Genomic DNA, 20,711 nt, shown 5'->3' on the forward strand with positions numbered 1-20,711 from the left:
GTGACAAAGAAGGTGGATTAGCACATCAAAAAATATATTGGTCAGTGAGGCAAGATGGTTTGTATCATAGTTGGGATAATAGCAATTGGGATAAAAGGGAAAATTGGGATAATGAATCATAGAATTTTTCTTCTTCTACTTTTCTATCTTTTATAAATTAATAAATAAGAGAACTAATTATCATTGTTCTTGTATGCATGAATCTGATTAATTTGTGTTGATGTGTATGTCTTTTCTAAGTTTTCGTTCAACTAGCTAGTTAGTAGCCATCAAACAAAAAGCATGCAGGTCCACAGTCACCAAGATCCACTTTTATAATATATATCGTTTAACATACTTGCGAAAAAATCATTCAAAAATACAAGTTAAATTAATAATAAGGACAAAAAAAGAGTGCAGGATAATTTTTCAGGAACTAAATTAAATATAATAAAAATTAAATAAAAACTAAACTTAAAAAATCATCATTTTATAGGGATCAAAAATATATTTAACCCTTAAAATAGAAAATCTCAGCCTATGGTTTTACCATAAGGTAGAATACATAGAGCATAATTATTCTAAAATGATATGATGAAATAAGTTATTCCATTTTCAGATGTGACTAACGACGTTCGATCCAACCTGACACTTTAAAAAACTTAATATTATTCAAACTACGGTATACACCATCTCCCCTGGCAGACCAATAGATTTTTTGTCCGGCGCTAGGAACATCAAATCTAAATGTTGCAAATAGTGGTGTTTGGCGGCTCCATGTCAGCTCAGCTTCTCTCACCACATTACTGCCCGGTAAAATAAAAGGAACTCCATGTTTCAAACTGTACTTTGCCCTTTCATTCAAAATAACCAACTCTAACGAACCGTCCGGTAAATCATTTTGAATGGAAATTTGACCTGAAACTGTAGTACTGTAACACATGAAAATCACAAGTGGTAACAACAAGGATACATGGACTGAAATGTTAGACATTTTGTTTGATGATTAGAGGCTTTCAACAATTTGCTATTTCCTACTTTTTCTACTTTGTCTCCCACTCTTTTCTATTTATATTTGATGATTTGAAATTTCAGCTGTGCTGGTAAATACTGATTATTAATATACCAAAAACGTTTTAAATTATTTTTTCTTTCTCTTGAATAGATAATAAATTATTCAAAGACGTTTTAATATACCAAAGACGTTTTCTTTCTCTGGTAAATACTGATTATTAATATACCAAAGACGTTTTCAATTATTTTTTCTTATATGATTAACGTTTTAATATGATGATTAACGTTTTAAATTATTTTTTCAAACACTATCGGCATTCATAATGCCTTAGGATCTCTTTGAAAAAAAACGGACCATTTTCTTATAGAATATTATGACAATGACAATGAAATCATAAATGACAATCAAAACGTTAATCATCATCATATTAAAGAATGAAAATTCATTATTTCTTTATTACGAAATTCTCACAGTTGAAAGTAGATGTGTGATCCGACAACTCTAATTACGTAGTACTCCATCCGTCTCGAAATATAAGTAAAAAATGGTCAATAAAAGTGAATGTATTTGGTTCAAATCATTAATCAAATACATAAAAAAAAATTTACTCATTTTTAATTACTTATATTTTGGGACGGAGTGAGTACTACAGTATTTTTCAATAAAATTTAGTAGAACTCATTAAAAGTTGATCCATTAATTAGTGGGTTCCACTAAATTTCACTTATGTCCTTTATCCGTCAGGTGCATGACTTTCCCCAAGGCATATTAATGATTGCCCGCAGTAACCCTCTCGGCATAGGCCAGCCCACTTAAGAGCTTCGGTACATCTCTCACCAAAAACAAGTAAACGAAATAATTACTAGTGCCCAATCGAAATGTCACTTCCTTACCTTAGGGCAGGGTTTGACACTATATAAGGACCGGGTAATTTCTTAAAGAATGCCTTTCTTTACCTCCTTTATTTTGAACAACAAATAAATGAGTAGTAAATGGAGCATACTTAAACAAAGATTATGATTCCCTGTTAAGGGTTATTACTTCTCATCAGATGGTGCAAGTGCATCTTGTTCTACAGAGAGCACCATTTGATGTATATTAGACTACGAAAATTAATGTCATTTCTTTTTTTTGGCATCAAATTAATGTCATTTTCATTCCTAAAGCATTCCTCTCATTTTCTATTTTGCAATATCGAGTGAAAGAAACTATAATTTTCAAACAATATTGATAGATCGATATAATGGTAATTAAAAATTATTTCTATTACATTAGGTTGGCATTATTTTTGTTAACGAGTTGGACTTCACGAACCATGTTGAATGTAGTTGTTTGAAATCTCATATTGCTTAGGTTTCCGGACTGTTGAGTGTATAAATATGTGAGGACAACATCACCCTATGAGACAACTTTTGGGTTTGAAATCCAAACATATTTAACATAGTATCAGAGCCGGTTAAGGACTGCAATGTGGGCAAGTCCCACATTGATTAAGTTTTCGGGTTGTTGAATGTATAGATATGTGAGGGTAACTTCACCCTATGAGCTAATTTTTTAGGTTGAGATCCAAACATATTTAACAAACCCAACTTGAAGTTCCACATCAGAAGTCTCGTGAATGAATTGGTATCAGAGCTTGGTTTGATCCTGGGGCTCCGAGACGGAACGAGAAGAATGAATTGTTGGACCCGCAGTTGGGCTTCATGAACCCAACTTTGAGTCTTACATCGAAAGTCATGAATCCAGTGTGAGGGTTTATATAGGACTGGACAATCCTCTCCTTTAAACCATAATTTTGAGGTGGAGTTAGGTAGACAATGCATGACATAAAATGACATACTAATTAAACTTTTTGGGTTTAGGCAAAGACAAATCAAACATTAAACACTAGATCATGGGTGGTCATAAAAATAACTATATTTTAGATGCAGAGGAAAACTCAATTCATATCATGAAAAACGTATTCCAATAGTATAAAAGGTGGTGTCTGTCTGTGTCCATGTCCTTTTACGTGTTCCTAAAATATTACAGTTTATTTCAATTGTCGAAAGTAAGGGCACTATCAAAGAATTCAAGAACTCCAGCCTGCCTGTAATTTTATTCTATACTGTGATATACACCATCTTGCCTCGCCGACCAAAAGATTTTTCGATGGCCAACTTCCGCCCGCGCTAGGATCATACAAATTGAATGTTTGCGGTTCCTTTTAAGCTCACCCCGTTTCGCAACAAAATTGGTTAAGAAAACCAAAGGAACTCCTCGCTGCAAAATGTAATTTGGTTTTGCATTCACAATATCAAAATGAAGCTCTTCTGAATTAAGTGGTAAATCATTTTGAACAGATGTAAAGTACTTTTTCACCTTCAGATTGAGAAACTAATGAAATAGAAGCTCTACTAGCAAAAGTTGAATTATTGAAACACATGAAAATCACAAGTGGTAACAAGAAGGATATATAGACTGAAATGTAAGACATTTTGTTTGATGATTAGAGGCTTTCAACAATTGCTATTTGCTTGCTTTTTCTAACCACTCTCTGTTTTTACTTGTTGAACATTCTTAAATGAGAAATGTTATTTGGATATTTATTTTTTTAGCCAAAAATGCAACACACATATGGGTAATTTTGTCATTTCCCTAACAAAAAATGAGAAATTGGTAGAGAAAAAATGATTAGGGTGGAAGAGAGAATGTAAAAATATATATTGGTTCTATTTGTTACAAATTAAAAAAATAGTGATTTTGATGTAAAATAATTTAGAGATTAGTTTTTAGAGATTTTTAGAAAAGTTGAATTTACTTTGTGTTTGTTTATTATAAAAAAAATATAATATTTAGTTTGTTTGGATATAACTTATAAAAGTGATTTTTTTAATTACAAATAACTTTCTTCTTTTAACATTTCTTTTCTCCCTCCTCTAAAAAAATCTATTATTTTATAAGTTACTCTTAGAGGTCGTTTGTTATAGCTTATTTTACAAAAAAAAAATCATTTTTTTTTATAAAAATAATCACTTTTAATTGTTTTGCATCTGTTTGTTACATATTTTTAAAATAATCATAAGCTAAAAATAATCACAAAACAGCTAAAAATGAGAAGCTACTGAGGGTCCGTTTGTTGAAAAAAATAATATTGATAAAAACTTAAAAACTATCCTCTAATTTCAAATTTATTAGAATATATACGTAAGCTTAATCTAAAGAGTTTAATTGATGTGCACCGTCGGTGTAATTTTTTTTTACACACACATTCAATGACGTGTTGCCACATCATTTAATGAATGTGACACATCATGTGTTTTTAATGACCATACATGATGTGTCGGTATATTATTGGACGCATGTGCAAAATAACTTTACACCGACAGTGCATATAAATTAAATTCTAATCTAAAAGCTACATTGGGTTCAATTAAAGGAATAAAATTTGAGGTTAAGTGATGCTCAATATTATTAATGTAAAAAATTATTGGATTCAACCAATGTCTCAACGGATAGATAACTTTGATCAATCCTTAGTTGACATAATAGTGATTGAAGTTGAATTTAAAAGGGAGAATCATTGTTCATCCCCGCAAATAAGTTCGGAAGGGGATTGCACTACTAAAAAATTCGTGTTTAGAGACCCATTTAGCAACATATGTCATTTTCAAAAAAAATATAACCCAAGAGATTTGAATCGCCCCAAATGGCAAAGTGATATAAAAATGAGAAAATTCCAACTGAAGTGAAATCAATGGACAAAGTGATATCAAACTGGACAATGGAATTTCTCATTCAAAGCTTCGTTCCCGATTCACTCATTCAAAAAACCCTAACCGTTCTTCCAAATTCCACCGCCGATTCTCGCCTCAAAATAGCACTCCTCCTCCGCACCCTCCAAACCACCCTCCTCAACGCTTCCCTCTCCGAAACCTCCCTCGAAATCCTCGAACACCTCGAAAACCTTTACCACAACGACGCCATTCCAATCTTCGATGCAATGCGCAGTGCTTACTGCGCTGTTGCGGTTGAAAGCACCGTCAAGTATCTCGTTGCTTGTCCTGAAGCTCCCTCCGGTGAGTACTATTCTGCTGTCCGACGTATCTGGCATCAAAGGGTTCATAAATTGTCGGAGGAGGAGGAGGGACGGAGGAGGAGGAGGAGTGAGCTTTTGTCTGATGAGTTGGATCAGTGGAGGCAAGATGTTGAAGCTGCGCTTTGGAATGTTAGGGTTTCGGAGAGGCTTGTGGGGTTGAATACAAGGAGAGATGCGATGAATCAAATGAACAGGTTTTTGAAGGAAGCATGGGAAACAATTGGACTTTCCTATATTGATTCCATGGAGACGGTTTCTATTGGGAATGCTTTGCGCCATGAACGTGTTTGTGAAATTGCTTCGGGTAGTGTAGTGTCGAACAAGTGTGAAGGAAAGTTAGAAGGTTTGCGAAAGGAGAAAATGAACTCTGTTGGTCATGATGAGAATGAGAATGAGAATGTGAATAACAATGAGAATGAGAATGAGGAGAATGATAATGTGAATGGTGATGTGGCAACAATGCGTGAAAATCATGGGAATGAGCAATTGGAAGAGAGAGTTGGTACTTATTGTGATGCAAATCAGGAAGTGGGTGGGTGTGATTCCTCAAAGGGAGATAAAGGTGTGTTTTTATTTTTATTTTTTTTTTCCATTCCCTTCAAAACAAATCTTAGAGAGTTGAAAAATTTAGATTTTTTGTGAACTTTGGGTGTTTGATTTGTAAATTTTGATGTCAATGCTTTAAATTATAGTTATTGGTAGCAAACTGTGTTTGTTTTTTGGTACTGCAAACAATAATGTGTATTTGATGTTACAAAGGTTTAAGTTATTGGATAAATGGCGAGAGTAGATTTTGATCACTATACTAGCTATATGGATTTTTGTGCTGCTTAATTTGAGTATCTTGTGTGGTTTCTTTGTTTTTGGTGTTGTTACTAGTTACCACCAATTAAAACTATGTTTCTATAAACCAAGACGTTGAGCTCAATTAGTTAATGAGCTCCCCCTTGGACGAATCGTTCGGGAGAACTCGAGTTCGATTCCTGGTGGGAACAATTTTTGGCCAGACATTACTTACCTCGCGGCCGATCTCTGGATTACCGAGGCCTATTCCCCTGGTAGCCAGAGTGTTAATACTTTCTATGTTTGTTGGAATGACTTGTTCATTCTTTATCCAAAACAAGCTCAGATGATATAAAAGTTATGAGACAGCTCAGCAATTGCATTGCCTAGACAGTACACTTATTTATGTGGTTATTATTTACATTATCTTAACTATATGTCTCTCCTAATAGAAATCCGGAAAGACAATCATCAACTCAAACGCAAGCACTCTGCAATTCAAACATACCATACAGGAGTTAGAATCTCTGATGCTGAAGAAGCGTCTGAGGAAGCGAAAAAAACAAATTTGTCATTTAAATTTGAAAACTTGCCGAGTGCTGAAGTAGAGAAAGTTTGGGAATCCCTTAGATCAAGTTCTATAGAGGTAAAAGCAATGGTCAAGGATCCTCTTCCTGATGCATTGCATGCATCTGAAATTGTAAGATCCAAATTGGCTGCAAAAGATATAAATCGCAGGCCACCCGTTGAAAACCAGAGTGGACATGTAGATGCACCAGATTCAACTGAATGCAAGACTATTGTACTTTATCAGCCTAATGACATCAATCTTGGGAAGAAGTCTTCTGTTCATTGTAGTAGTAGTAGTCGTCGTCTTCTCCCCAAGCTAATGGAACGAGGAAGTTCTGCTCATACTTTTGAGGTAATAATCTATGTAATTATCTTTTCTAATCTGGAGGTAGATTCTTTATGATATTCATATGTTCTGCATAACTGTCTAAATGATGGCTTCTTGTAAAATAAAAAGTAATTATGCAAAATGCTTGCTGTCTCTTGAAAGAAGTTCTTTCAAAAGAATTACCACCACTGATAGTTTTAAATATGGCCAGAGTAACTAAAATTTTGAACCATTACAAAAAGTGGCACTGATGCTGTAGTGAATGACTGCGGTTGTGAGCGGTTATGGAAGCTGCCATAACTGCAATGTGTTGAACCACGGTTTTAAACCATGGCTTCACCATATGCATGGAACTGTAGATTCTGCAGATGGTTAAGAGTCTCTTGTATTGGTGGTTTCTTTTGGTTGTTTTGGTGTCCACTAAGTTTGTACTTGGATTTACTTTCTATTCTATTGGGAATTGGCACATTAGTTATTTCCTTCTTTTTGCAGTGGGATGATTCAATAGAGAATAAACCGCACGTAAAACAGCCAAAAAAGAAGAAAAGGAGATGGACTTCATTGGAAGAGGATACACTAAGGGATGGTGTAAAAATGTATGTGTTTTTTTTTTCAAAACTAGTCGAGCCATAAATTCCCTAGTGAACTATCATGGGTGCAATTTATAGTTAACGTCGAAAATTTATGACTGTTGTTGCAGTTTTATATATGGAGAATGTTAACTTGTGCCCTTAAGGCACATGTTAAGGAAGCAAAAATAGAAATTATTAAATGCTAATTTGTGCATTTTGACTTTTGAAGCATTAAATTTCTTGTATCATTAAATGATGAATTTCTATTTTGGTATATCTTAACATGTGCCTGGGCACATGTTAACAAGACCCTTTATATATTATGATTTCATGTTCTCATTCACTATATTTCTTTTGTAGGTTTGGAGAAGGAAACTGGAGAGATATCCGAGAATTTTACAGAAAAATATTCGAATTTAGAAGTGCTGTATGCAATCTATGCACCAAAAACTTTGTGTTGTTTCTTTCTGAACTTGTTGTGCCTTTAATAACACTTCATTTTTTATTTTGTAAGGGTGATCTGAAGGACAAGTGGAGAAATTTGATTCGGTGACACAACATTGACGTGTACATATCCTTTGTTGTTGATTTTCAAAACAAAGGTATATTATCATGCAATGGCTAATGCAGCAATTGTGATTGGGTTTGATGATTTTATTGCAGATGCATTTGTGAGGTAACACTTTCCCATGCCAAATAAAATGCTGAAAGGCAAAAACTAAAGTATAGATGCAATAACCATATGTATAGTGTTAATAAGAAACTACTTTGGTTAAAGATATATGCCAAATATTACTAGATAAAATCAGTGTTCACAAGGTGCCTACTATATGATGACTTTTAAGATGTAATAGTAGTACATATGTTTCTAGGATGAAATTATATTCTTTCTTTTTTGTTTTGGGTGCAGACTTCAATTTGTTTTATTTTTGTGGTTGTTACAGGACGATTTTCCAAATAATACTCACCATAGGGTGGTTGCAGTCTCTGTGAGCAATTATACTCTAAAGCATGAATATACATGATTGATCATTGTTGGTGGGAGGATAAAATTGCTACCACATGTATGTTGCACTCCTGGTTTCTTGGTTTGTTATTCTTTTTTGACAAGTGATCTATATGCTAATTGATCCATAGAATAGATTGACCATTCCTATATTACCAATTGTGTGATTCCTGATTTGCTCTGTTTTTATTGTAATTTTTTTATAAAATCTTTGATTAAGCAGAGCTTATGTAATTAGAATTTTGATATATATTGGAAATGACTTCAATGTAGTTGGGTTTATTGTGTCAGCGCCGATCGATCTTGTTGACAATAAAATTTATTGTGTCAGTGTTGATCGATCTTTAACAATAAAATTTATCACTTCAAACAAACGACTTCAACGGTCAATCTAAGACTTGAATTAGATACTTGTTGAATTTTTAGTTGACATGTTTCCGATATTTGACTTTGACCGCCTTGGTGTTTTTTAATAATCTAAAGTTTAAAGTGCTTTGAAATGTAAATTAGTGTAAAAACTAAAATAACATTGAATGTAAATGGTGAGTTCCAAACATCAATTGAGAAGTACAATCACTAAGAAATGTATCTTTGACATAATTACACAAAGGATCTTTGTTAAACCAAGGAATTAGTTCATATAATATTACTTAGAGCACCTTCAACGAAGGTTATTTTGCCTGAGTCCACCAGTATGTCATATAATAGTGATTGAGACATAATGGAATGTAAATTGCCTGCTTTAAGCAAATCACATTTCTAATATATAAGCAAAGATTAATTTTTTAGATACATTTTAAAAAGTGATGTATTTAAATACATCAATTTTTTAATAAATTTATGAAATTAATTTTTGTTTATATATATGAAACCAGAGAGAATATTACTTTAGAGCATAGATAGCTGTTAATTTTAAAATCAAACAATTTAAATTATTTACAAATAAGATAAACTTATAAATAATCTCGATCATTAATTTCAAATCGGACGGTTACAAGATGCAGATAAGATGACATGGTCAAATTCAAATAGTAGTACATAACAATGCTAATCTATCTTTCGTGTGTCCGGCATAAATAAATAAATATTGACAAGTTACAAAGTAAATAGAACCATAAATCCATAATAACATGTCTCTTTATCTTTTCGTTTCTGGTTCAGTAATTAACAACAACGAAAGAAGAAGAAGAAAATGTTGGTAAAAGGAAGTAGTAGTAGTAATAGTAATTGTTCTGCTATGTTTGAACCAGCGAGAGTTGTTCACAACAATAAACTCGTATTCTTCTTCATCGCATCATTCACAACATTTCCACTCTCTTTTATACTCTTCAATCTCTCTATCTCAACACACAATCTTCGTTACCATATCTATCATCTCGAAGCTCTCGCTCGTCTCACCTCAACTCTCATGGAAGCGCGTCACGTCTGGCATGAGTCACGTGACAACGCTGTTTATCTCCTCCGCATCAGATCACTCTTTCTCCTCATCTGTTTTCCTCTCTCCCTCGCCGCCGCCGTTTCATCCGTTCACACTACACACTCTACCCTACAAGGCAAAACCGTTACTGTTAACTCCGCCGTTATCGCCGTTAGGGATAATTGGAAACGCCCGTTCGTCACATCCATCTTTGTTTACGTCATTATGTTGACTTTCTCTCCCGTGCCACGTGTCATCGCTTCGGTATTCGTGTCGCCGGAGTCGCGGTTTGTTATTATGGCGATTGGGACGGTTATTGAGGTTTATTTGATGGCGGTTATGGGTTTGGGCTTGGTGGTATCCGTCGTGGAAGAGAGATTCGGATGGGATGCGATTTGTGTCGGGTCGGGTTTGATGAAGGGAAAGAGGTTAATATTCGGGTGGCTACTTTCGGGTTTGTTCGTTTTGGTTTCGGGTTTAATTAATTGGAGAATGGAAGTGTTTTTGGAGGGTCCAAATTCGGAGATTAGTGTTTGGGATAAAACGGTTTTGATTTGTTCGTATGGGTTTACAGTGCTTTTGAGTTATGTTGTTACTACTGTTTTTTACTGTGATAGTAGAATGCGTCATGCCGTTAGAGAACCACAAGCACAGGATCTAGATGATGATGATGATTGTGTTTTGCTTTCATCCTCTCTGTAATTTTTATGTAGATTAGATTTAATTATTCTTTACTTGTATTTTACCAGCAAAGCTCAAAGATTTGGGTTAATTTGGGTAATAGTATATGTATTTCTTGTTTGAGCTTGAATTTATTCTATTACTTTTCATTGAGGAAGTAAACAATGGGTCCAACAATTCCAAGTGGATATCTAAAAAAGAATCTACTGTGCAAAGTTGGTTGTGGTTGCCATAGAACAATGATAAAAATTTCATCCGGCCAATACTTGTCTTGACTTAAAGGCGCAAATTCCTAAGTGCATAACATAATATTGGAGTTTCTGGTTTGTACTGGGATAGCGATATTTTGTCTGTCTTCACTTGAACAACCAAGATATGCTGTTTTGGAACACCGAACACCAAAAAAGGGATTCGGCTCTCATTGAAATATGTCACTGACTTTCGATTAAGATTGGACATTCAAAATCAGTTTGATAAGAATTAAAATCTCCATTTTCTTTTATATGCCGATAAAGACTAAGGTCGTTGATTCCCTGAATGTGGATTCCCCATGACTGCGGGGAATCCAGTTGAGAAAGTAGATTATGGTTTTATACCAATACATCATAATATGCGAGGGCAGTTACATAGCTCTGATTGAAATGTCAAGTGAGGGAAACATCATGCATGAATTAGAAAACCTGTATTATTGAACTCCCAGCGGGACCCAATTTCATCTTCCATTAACATTTGTGTTAATTCTGTTCTTAGCTCTCTAGCTGTAGCGATTTAATGATCATCAAGTCAAGGAAAAACAGTAGTTCTCCAGCCAGGCAGAAGCGGATTTCAGAATGCGAAGCTCCCCATGTAGGAGATCTTGAGCCATTTGTCTTCTAATAGGAAGTCTTTCGCCCAAGGATGAAGAATCGCAAGAATCTAATGACTGCACATAAGAGTAGAAAGCGCATTTTTATTGTCCAGAGTTGGAACGATAAGGTCTTTGAAGTAATTGAAACGAGTCAAATAACCTATGGAACTGTGATACAGAATCACTGAAAAATGTCACCGTGATACAAAATCACAAATGTCTACCCAAATAAATACACACTTATCTACCACTTCGGTTGTCACCTTGCTTGGATGTTTAACCAGTAACCAATAGTAAACGATAAATTAAAGTAAGTCTTTGAATATTTACTGTAATAGTTGCATTGCGCTCCTCAATTAATTGGATGAATAATGAGGATAATATCTTGTGTGCTTGTATCTCTCTGTTCATATCCTGTAAAGAGCGTCTAGCCAGCCTACCATCAGTTTGCGCAGCCTCCATGACCAGATAGTTAAGCTCTGGTATTCCGTCAATACAAATTCCAAAAGTGAATACTGTTAAGTATAGGTGATATAAAAAGTATAACAAAATTTTGGGCAGGAAGCCATTAACATAATGATAAAAAAAAATGTGATACGTTACACACCCTGAGGCGTGGTACAAGTAAGAACACGAGCAAGTGCACGAAGTGATTGTGGCACACCCTTCCCTTTCCCTCCAGCAGACTTCACCTCCCTATGTGATCACAGCTCCATCAGATGGCCAAATACTGACAAGTATGTAAGCAACACTTTAGAGAAACACCATATCAGAAAGCCTGAGGCAAGATAGCAAAGGATATCCTGTGCATGTAAATGTGAACTGTGTGATAAAGAGAAACATTGAAAACAGATCGAAAGTAACATTGCGATTTAACCATTAAAGAACAGTAGCTGGGTTCATTGTGTGTCCAATATTGGTTGAAAAGGGGAGGGAGAAGCAGTTGATATCTATAGTTTTTTGCTGAGAAAAATGCATTCGTGAGGATTAAGGACGATTTGGATTCACAGAGCAGAAACATATTGTTCCTATATTAGCCAAAAGACCCCACTGCCAGTGCCAAGAATCAGTAAAATAAAAAAACATAGTATATCATCTAAATTATTCAGCAAGGACAAATATAAAAGTAGGAATAAGTGCAAACTTGATTGTGAAGGAATTCACAGAATACTTCAAGCCCTTCTCCACTTTGGTTGGAGGCACAAAGTATTGCTGCAAGAGTTCTAATTTAATGTCACGCAGAGGATCTAGCTTAGGTATATCACACTGAATCTGAACCTGAGAAGCGAGAATGATTAGCATTATTAAGAATCAAGATAGCTTTTGCAATCATGTCATACTATTATTAACAGAAAAAAAGCAAAAGGCCAAAGGAGAAAAACACATCAGCCCGCACTGTATGATAATAGAAATCCAATTGAAAGGAATACCTGATCATAAATGTTGTATGGAATTGTAAAACCAAAGTCCAGCATCAATGTAGCATTTGAAAACTTTCCATATCTTATAAGTACCTAAAACAAAAAATGCACGGAATTGTCAGCTAGGTAACAAATTTTATAAATCAATAATCAAAACAATAACAGGTAAATTGAATATCAGATTGTTGTTTAAAAATAAAATAACAGGAGGCAAAGATGGATAAAACACTGTTTTATCACCTTAGTCCTCTACCGCCATATCACCTAGCCACTTGTTTTTGTAGGTTGCTATCAAAGCGGCGCTATGAAAAAAATACATGATTCCAAAGCACTTAGAATCCAGGAATTTCATTTAAGTTGAAGTAAGAACTAAGAACTAATCTTTTGAAGCTCAGTAAGAAACCAGAGCCACATAATAAAATTTGGCTTTTTATTTTAAGTTTCCAGTTCCAAGTGAAAACGGCGTTCTCCTTAACCATTATTATTGAGCTATAATGATTGGTCAGTTGAGCTTCTACAATCGGTTTATGCAAGAGCATATTTCAAAAGTCCAACATGCATGCATTGCAAGGTAATTGTCAACATTTTAGCTTGCCATACAATAATATTTTATGCTATATCTTCTTTCTATAACTTTTTTTAAAATGTGGTACACAATACAGCTCAAAATATAATGTAGTGCTACAATGTAATCAATCAATAAACAGAAGGAATCAACCATGGGTTTTTCAGGAACAAGACAATGGTTAATTGCACCGAGAAAAGGTAGGGAAAACGGAAAAGACAAATATGAGAACAGGCTTGTCTAAATCTTAAATCTTAATATGATAAATTATCAACCAAAGACTCAACTCAAGCTTGCAGAATAGAGAAAAATAAGTGCAATTTTATTATGCAACCACTAGTACAAATAAGAGACGATATATAGTTTTCGATAGAATAGAATAGTATATGACCTGTTCACCAGGAACATAATCACAGTCAGCGATAACCTGCACATAATTGCAAAATTTAAATTGAAGTGTTGGAATATCTTCAGAAAATCATATCATATGTATAGTGTAGAATCTATTTGTCATTTAATTGAGAAGCAATGTTATGTGTACTTTCCTTATTTGATTACGTTCAAGAGTCTATTCTAGTGGGCTTAGGCTTGTACTAGTGGTATTATAATACTTGACCTAAATTACTAGTATACATAAGTGTTAACGCTGTCCCTTTTATTTTCTTTTTTTGTTACATTTGGGCTTTGTAATTTATACATATCAAAATAGCAATCACATGTCACATGATTTGAGTATCCCATCTCTCGTTTCCTCCTTCACAAATTTTTTTATTCAATGTTCTAGAACAGGAATAATTGTGTGAACATGAGATTTAATATGACAACAGTGAAATGTTAATGTCCATGACCATAAGAATGGAATTTGAATGATATGTAGTGGGAAAAATGTTAAACAACAATTAATTAACCTCCATTAACCATTGATAGATTTAAGAAAGGTAAGAGAGAGAGAGAGAGAGAGAGAGAGTACTTCTGAGCATTGCTTGTTGTCATCACTCATTACAATTGCTTCTGAAGTCCCATCATGATTTAAGAAATCTGCAAATGGAATCTATAAAATAGTTTTAGCAAATTAATTAACAAGGATTAAACATAAAAAAATAAAAGAAGTCTCCATTCAGTAACAATACCAGAGATAAACCCTTTGTGCTTCCCCATGCTCTAGAGCCAACTGGTCATTTGAAATGGAAGTAATCAAATAGAAATAAACAAATTTTAGACTCGGTGAAACATAATAAATTGTGTTTATAAGCACCAGTTAGAATTCATCCTGGATAAAGGCACAACAGAACCAAAAATATGGAACTAGCATGATCAGGAAGGTCAGGTACCATGAACTAGGAAGACTAGGAAGACTAGGAATCCCTAATGTGCGTCGACTAAAGGAATTTTCTAAGAAATCTCAAAACAAGACTTCCAAAGAGAAGCCACATATACTAAATTACCCCATTTTGAATCCTAGATTTATCCAACAACACATTTTCGTCAAGAAAGTATATTTTGGAAACCCCTCCTACTCCTTCCCGATGTTTATGTTGTTGATAATCCAATGCTCAAGAAAAATTCTTGAGATCCAACATAGGACCATGAGATTCAGAACTACTGAAGTACATAATTTATTAAGATTCAAGGATATTAGCCTTGTTTGGCTTTTTTTTTTTTGATAAATAGCCTTGTTTGGCTTTTGGAGTGCTAAGAAGATATCACTAGTGTTTGATATATTCATCGATCAATACCAAATAAGGCAAAAAATATGTCGGTTCTAATACAACTTATGGTCTGTTTGATACCAGAAAACCCACTTGAGGTGGTAAAATAGAGTTGCAAAGTAAAATAAATGGTTTGTTAAAGTTCGAATTTATAAAAACAATTTTTCTGTTGGTAGAATTTATTTTCAGAGAAGTGTGAACTGACCAAGTGAAGATGCACAATGAGGGAGGGTGGCCGATACGGAGTGATAGAAAGCAAACAAACAAGAAGAAAATGAAAACTGATAATTAAGAAGATACAATGGCAACAAACTCCAAGGCTATGTTTGAGGTTTCACAAGTGATGGCCTTAACAAAGATATGCAGAATTATCAAGACATCAATGGGCTGAGAGCCTTAACTAAACAAATCAAACTGATCAAAAACAAGCAAGGAAAGAGAAATCATAGACATAAGTACATAACAGTCTGCCTAGGAAGCTTAATAATAAGTACATAACAGTCTGTCATTAAAGTATAATAAACAACCCTCGAAACTAATTAAATGTCAAGCTTGTTTGTTTGCAGGTCTTTCATATTTTAATACATAAAGAGTGTACTTTTTATATCATACTAGAGAAGTACGATTTTTAAGTGATTGCTTGCTTTACCTTGTGCGCATGCGTGCATGAAGTCCTTGCAGGTAAAATCTCCAAAACTTTGACAAAATGATTTGAAAACCTGAAATAAAAGGACAAATTTGGTCATAACCAGTATTCAAAAACTAAAACATAGAACTACCACCTTTCAACTCGCAAAGAATAAAATAAACAACAGCCGAGCTTTTTTCACTATCCGAGATCCAAATAACACCATAATGTCCTGCCGTGAATCAAGTTCAAACTCCCAAATAATAAACAAACATATATAAACTGGGACATACTAGATTAATATATGAAATATCTCACTAAAACTGTCTTCAGGGAGAGAGAAAAGAGAGAAATCTTAAAACTACAAATGGGGGAAACATTGATTTATCCCAAGATAGGTAATAAGATTACTCTAGCCAACTGCATAACTACAACAACTAATGCAAATACATGCAGGCATGAATAATATTATGCGTCGACAGTCGACACAGATGGAGAAAACATTGTCTTCACGCTCACGCACTATAATACTATATGATAGAACAATAATTCAAACTTAAATTGATCAAAACAACTTATGCATTGAAGAAACAAGCTAAGTATTAAAAATACTCACAGGCCTGATTGCCATAAAGTCCTTTTCGATTTGAGACTTTTGGTAAATAGTTTCCTCATAAACAGAACTTTGACGAATCATCTCCAACTCACTTTCATTCCAAAATATCTAAAACAAAAAAACAATCACAAATTACATGAAAAACTTTATGGAAAGCTTAAAATTGACATTTGAACAAGTAAATATTGGTACATTATAAACATAATTAAAGTAAAAAACTTGCCGTATTATGCATCTCCGCTTGCGGGGGAAGACAGCTAATATAAGGATACCATTCGGAGTCCTGTCATACAGACAAAGATATTATTAATATGTGAAAATTTCAAGAGCTCAAAAATGTAGATGAAAATTAAGAATACCTGACCCAAATTCTTGTGAATTAGAAGAACAATGGCAAGTTTTGCAACATTACCAACATCTTCAGTGATCAAAGATCTGATTTGAGGAGGGAGATTATCCGGAGTTATTTGCTGCAAAACCAATTATCCGGAGTGTTGTGAGCAGTGAAGATGGAAGTGATAAGAAGAAAAGGTTAGAATGCGTACCACAGAGTAAGGAACGTGTAAAATGCAATCACCGGTTTGAATTGAGTTGGAAGCAAACAAGGAGTTACCGTATGAAGAAGAATTAGCAATGGAAAGGGAAGAAGAGATGGTGGAAGCAGCTTTGTTCTCCAACCATGGCAAAAAATTGTGGAGAGTGGAGAAGTTGAAAACTGTATGCAGCGTCCAGCGACGGAGGGTTGCAACGCGGTGACCTCCCCCGAATGACATTGCTATGCTTCGGATATTCATAGTGAAACGGACGGAGTGGAATCGTGTGTCCCCGCCATGACCTATCAACATATAAACTAGCACGACACTCGTGCGTCCGCACGGGAGTCGCGGCATTGCCGCTCCTCACTTCATAACATAAAATAGTAGTTTATTGGGAAGTAGATTAAAAGATTAAAAAAAATGAAAGATATAATATTTGGTAAAAAAAAATAGAAAAAGAACAATGGTAAAACTATCACAAAAAAATCTTATGTCTCCGTATTAATATTTGAATATAAATGATAATGGAGAAATTATGGAAAAATAGGCTCCCTTACTAATATATTAGTAAAAACACAGGCCTTGTAAAAACCACCAAAAAATTAGGTCCCTGTATTAAATATATGAGTATAAATATATCCTTTTAAAATTATTAAAAAAATAGGTAATCTTGTTAATATGTTAGTGAAAATATAGGTCTCACAAAAATCATCAAAATAATTAGGTCTCCATATTAAATATGAGTATAACCCATAAAATTGTAAAACAAAATAGACAACTTAATTAATATATAAATAAAAGTATAAGCCCCGTAGAAATCACAAAAAAAATAAAAATTCCATATTAATATATGAGTATTTTATAGGTTCCGTAGATGTTATAAAAGAACGGACAAACGTATTAATATGAGTAAAAAACATAGGTCTCGCATAAACCACACAAAAGATCAGGTTATCGTATATTAATATATGAGTATAAATATAAGTTCACAAAAAATAGTTAAAAACTGGAAATTTTATTAATAAGAGTAAAAATATAGGCCCTGCATACGTGTATGATATAAACTGTTGTTTTGTTTGGCACACCTTGTGTCAATCAGGACTCATTATTAATAATAAAATTCATTTTAGTTTATTTAAACACAGACACCGCAGAAATCACACAAAAGATTATATTCTTCTGTTAATTCATGAGTATAAATATATGTCAAGAATGAGCAACCTTATTAATATATTAATAAAAAATATACGTCTCGTAAAAATGAACAAAATAATTAGGTTCTCGTATTAATATTTGATCTAGTATAACCCGCAAAATTATAAAAAAAGAAACAACTTTATTAATATATGATTAAAATTATAAGTCTTGTAGAAATCACACAAAAAAAGGTTATCTTATTAATTCATGAGTATAAATATATATAGGTCCTACATAAATTATTAAAGAATATGAAATCTTATTAATAAGAGAAAAAACATATGCCACTTTTTGCTTTTTCATAGTCGCCCCACAACAACATAGTAAACCCTACTTTTTGCTTTCTATTCTTGTTCATCTTCCTAAGAGGGGTGATTTTGGATCAATTTCGATCTGAAATCACTCCCTTTTGATTGTTTTATATTTTTTATTTATTTAAATAAGTGATTTTCATACATTCTTATGTTTCATTTGAGTTTTTTTTTTGTTGTTCTTGTTTGATGTTGTTTTAATCTCGTCTTAGTGCAGAGTTTTTTGTCTTGAGTTCGCGTCTTGGTACGATGTTCGGTTTAATTCTGTTGTAGTACGATGTTTGTTTTGTTCAGATTTGCTCCGATTCAGATTCAGTGCAGATTCACACGTAATCTACTTACTTGAATAAATGAATATTGTTTGTTGTTAGTCTAAAAAAAAGAGGAAAAACATAGGTCCCGTAGAATTCACACGAAAGATTATGTCTCCATATTAATATATGACTATAACTCATAAAATTATAAAAAAAAATAAACAACTTTACTAATATATGAGTAAAAATATTAGGTTCTTGTATTAATATTTGATCTAGTATAACCCGCAAAATTATAAAAAAAGAAACAACTTTATTAATATATGATTAAAATTATAAATCTTGTAGAAATCTCAAAAAAAAGGTTATCTTATTAATTCATAAGTATAAATATATATAGGTCCTACATAAATTATTAAAGAATATGAAATCTTATTAATAAGAGAAAAAACATATGCCACATTTTGCTTTTTCATAGTCGCCCCACAACAACATAGTAAACCCTACTTTTTGCTTTCTATTCTTGTTCATCTTCCTAAGAGGGGTGATTTTGGATCAATTTTGATCTGAATCACCCCCTTTTGATTGTTTTATATTTTTTATTTATTTAAATAAGTGATTTTCACACATTCTTATGTTTCATTTGAGTTTTTTTTTGTTTGTTTGATGTTGTTTTAATCTCGTCTTAGTGCAGAGTTTTTTGTCTTGAGTTCGCGTCTTGGTACGATGTTCGGTTTAATTCTGTTGTAGTACGATGTTTGTTTTGTTCAGATTTGCAGATTTGCTCCGATTCAGATTCAGTGCAGATTCACATGTAATCTACTTACTTGAATAAATGAATATTGTTTGTTGTTAGTCTAAAAAAAAGAGGAAAAACATAGGTCCCGTAGAATTCACACGAAGGATTATGTCTCCATATTAATATATGACTATAACTCGTAAAATTATATATAAAAAAAATAACTTTACTAATATATGAGTAAAAATATAAGACCCGTAAATATATCCAAAAAAATTAGGTTCCCGTATTAATATGAATATAACCGTAAAATCTACTATATAAGAAAAGAATGTACATATGAAATTCCTAATTTGCCCCTATTTCATATTTTGACACATAATCAATTCAGGGTTATTTTGTGTCTTTATTAAAAAAAGTTAGTAGAAAAATGCTAAAAAATCTCTTAGTAGGATTCGAACCCTTAACCTTTCCGTTACACTTTTTATAAAAATTTACTTTTATATTACTTACTAGGATTCGAACTCTTAGTAGAAAAATTTACTTTTATATTACTTTTTTTATAGATCATTTTATTTTTTATTTTTTCCGACTATTTAATGCCAAAAAATTTACGCTTAACGATTGTAAAAAAAAAATCCTAGGGTAAAAATTTGATAAAAAATTAGTATATATTTTGTTTATCAATAAGGAAAAAAATTAAGGTTTAGTTTTCAAGAGACCGATAACATCACTCAAAATGGTGATTACTAGAGTAGGAGGACAAGATTCTCAAACCATTCAACATTGATCCATATTAGAGTCATATTTGGATAGCCAATCAACACGAAAATTGATTTCTCTCAAGGTATTTGTTTGTCACTTGACAAACTTTATCTCAAAGTTGAAAACTAACAATAATCATAACTAGATGTCAGAACACACAAATGGCGAGAATGAGAACAAGAGGATGCAAGAAGATGCTTCGAATATATTTTGAACAAACAAATGTAGGTCAGACTGCGACCGTCAATTTTGAACAAGGTTATATATATTTTGTTTTCTTGTAAAATTACCAAATTTTATTTTTATTTTTAATTTCTGTATGATTTTTTATTTTTTGTAAAATATATAATAAAAATTTGATATATTATAATCCTTATAAAATTACCAAATCTTATTCACCGTAAAAAATAAAAAAAAATAAAAAATAAAAAACCAAATCTTATTGTTGGGCTCAAACCCTTAAATACTACTCCTAAATCCTAATCCACGCAACTAAAACAGAAAATTATTCCCCAAGCTAGCTATAAAAGCGATCCCTAGTACTCTCTTCCTTATAGTTGCTGCTGCGATCGAGCGAATATCCCAAATTGAAACAAACAATGGCGGGAATGAGAACAAGAGGATGCTTCTTCGAGACAACAGAGGGCGTCTACTATATAAGAAAAGAATGTACATATGAAATTCCTAATTTGCC

The 20,711-nt window shown here is 33.1% G+C and overlaps 3 protein-coding genes across 7 annotated transcripts; 2 read left to right on the forward strand and 1 right to left on the reverse strand.

Moving 5' to 3' along the window:
• Nucleotides 1-4,475: 4,475 nt before the first annotated feature.
• Nucleotides 4,476-8,603, forward strand: LOC123902685. 3 transcript variants are annotated; one of them, XR_006807699.1, is made up of 7 exons: nt 4,619-5,338; nt 5,369-5,634; nt 6,308-6,777; nt 7,246-7,349; nt 7,686-7,752; nt 7,840-8,001; nt 8,270-8,603. XR_006807699.1 is itself a non-coding variant. In XM_045952468.1 (6 exons), the coding sequence occupies exons 1-5, from the start codon at nt 4,731-4,733 to the stop codon at nt 7,876-7,878; spliced, it is 1,584 nt and encodes a 527-aa protein (XP_045808424.1). In that variant the 5' UTR covers nt 4,619-4,730; the 3' UTR covers nt 7,879-7,927; nt 8,270-8,603. The 3 variants fall into 3 exon arrangements, 1 of the variants encoding a protein (XP_045808424.1); XR_006807698.1 differs by having other exon boundaries at nt 4,476-5,634; XM_045952468.1 differs by having other exon boundaries at nt 4,619-5,634; nt 7,840-7,927.
• A 1,136-nt stretch (nt 8,604-9,739) lies between these two features.
• On the forward strand, nt 9,740-10,450 carry LOC123910754. The gene has a single exon (XM_045961963.1). The coding sequence runs from the start codon at nt 9,740-9,742 to the stop codon at nt 10,448-10,450; it is 711 nt and encodes a 236-aa protein (XP_045817919.1).
• Nucleotides 10,451-10,898: 448 nt separating this feature from the next.
• LOC123887340 (ribulose-1,5 bisphosphate carboxylase/oxygenase large subunit N-methyltransferase, chloroplastic) lies at nt 10,899-17,044 on the reverse strand. Of its 3 annotated transcripts, XM_045936646.1 has the most exons (13): nt 16,761-17,044; nt 16,575-16,685; nt 16,439-16,498; nt 16,216-16,323; nt 15,621-15,690; nt 14,393-14,433; nt 14,233-14,313; nt 13,654-13,689; nt 12,707-12,790; nt 12,421-12,554; nt 11,884-11,972; nt 11,607-11,755; nt 10,899-11,351 (listed from the first exon to the last, which is right to left on the reverse strand). In XM_045936646.1, the coding sequence occupies exons 1-13, from the start codon at nt 17,007-17,009 to the stop codon at nt 11,208-11,210; spliced, it is 1,356 nt and encodes a 451-aa protein (XP_045792602.1). In that variant the 5' UTR covers nt 17,010-17,044; the 3' UTR covers nt 10,899-11,207. The 3 variants fall into 3 exon arrangements, 2 of the variants coding, with proteins under 2 accessions (XP_045792602.1, XP_045792608.1); XM_045936652.1 differs by lacking the exon at nt 14,393-14,433 and having other exon boundaries at nt 14,233-14,300; XR_006801447.1 differs by lacking the exon at nt 10,899-11,351 and having other exon boundaries at nt 11,696-11,755; nt 11,884-12,006.
• Between the last annotated feature and the right edge of the window lie 3,667 nt (nt 17,045-20,711).

The sequence above is a fragment of the Trifolium pratense genome, linkage group LG1, assembly GCF_020283565.1.
Source record: "Trifolium pratense cultivar HEN17-A07 linkage group LG1, ARS_RC_1.1, whole genome shotgun sequence".
NCBI lineage: Eukaryota > Viridiplantae > Streptophyta > Magnoliopsida > Fabales > Fabaceae > Trifolium > Trifolium pratense.

Excerpts from the sequence above, each read along its gene's own strand:
- LOC123887340 (XM_045936646.1), bottom strand. The coding sequence starts at position 17,009 with ATGAATATCCGAAGCATAGCAATGTCATTCGGGGGAGGTCACCGCGTT. Across the intron at positions 14,434-15,620 it reads CATGCACGCATGCGCACAAG|TTGGCTCTAGAGCATGGGGA; the intron begins GTAAAGCAAGCA and ends TCAAATGACCAG. Across the intron at positions 14,314-14,392 it reads GCACAAAGGGTTTATCTCTG|ATTCCATTTGCAGATTTCTT; the intron begins GTATTGTTACTG and ends ACTATTTTATAG.
- LOC123910754 (XM_045961963.1), top strand. The coding sequence starts at position 9,740 with ATGGAAGCGCGTCACGTCTGGCATGAGTCACGTGACAACGCTGTTTAT.
- LOC123902685 (XM_045952468.1), top strand. The coding sequence starts at position 4,731 with ATGGACAAAGTGATATCAAACTGGACAATGGAATTTCTCATTCAAAGC. Across the intron at positions 7,350-7,685 it reads CTAAGGGATGGTGTAAAAAT|GTTTGGAGAAGGAAACTGGA; the intron begins GTATGTGTTTTT and ends TTTCTTTTGTAG. Across the intron at positions 7,753-7,839 it reads TATTCGAATTTAGAAGTGCT|GGTGATCTGAAGGACAAGTG; the intron begins GTATGCAATCTA and ends TTATTTTGTAAG.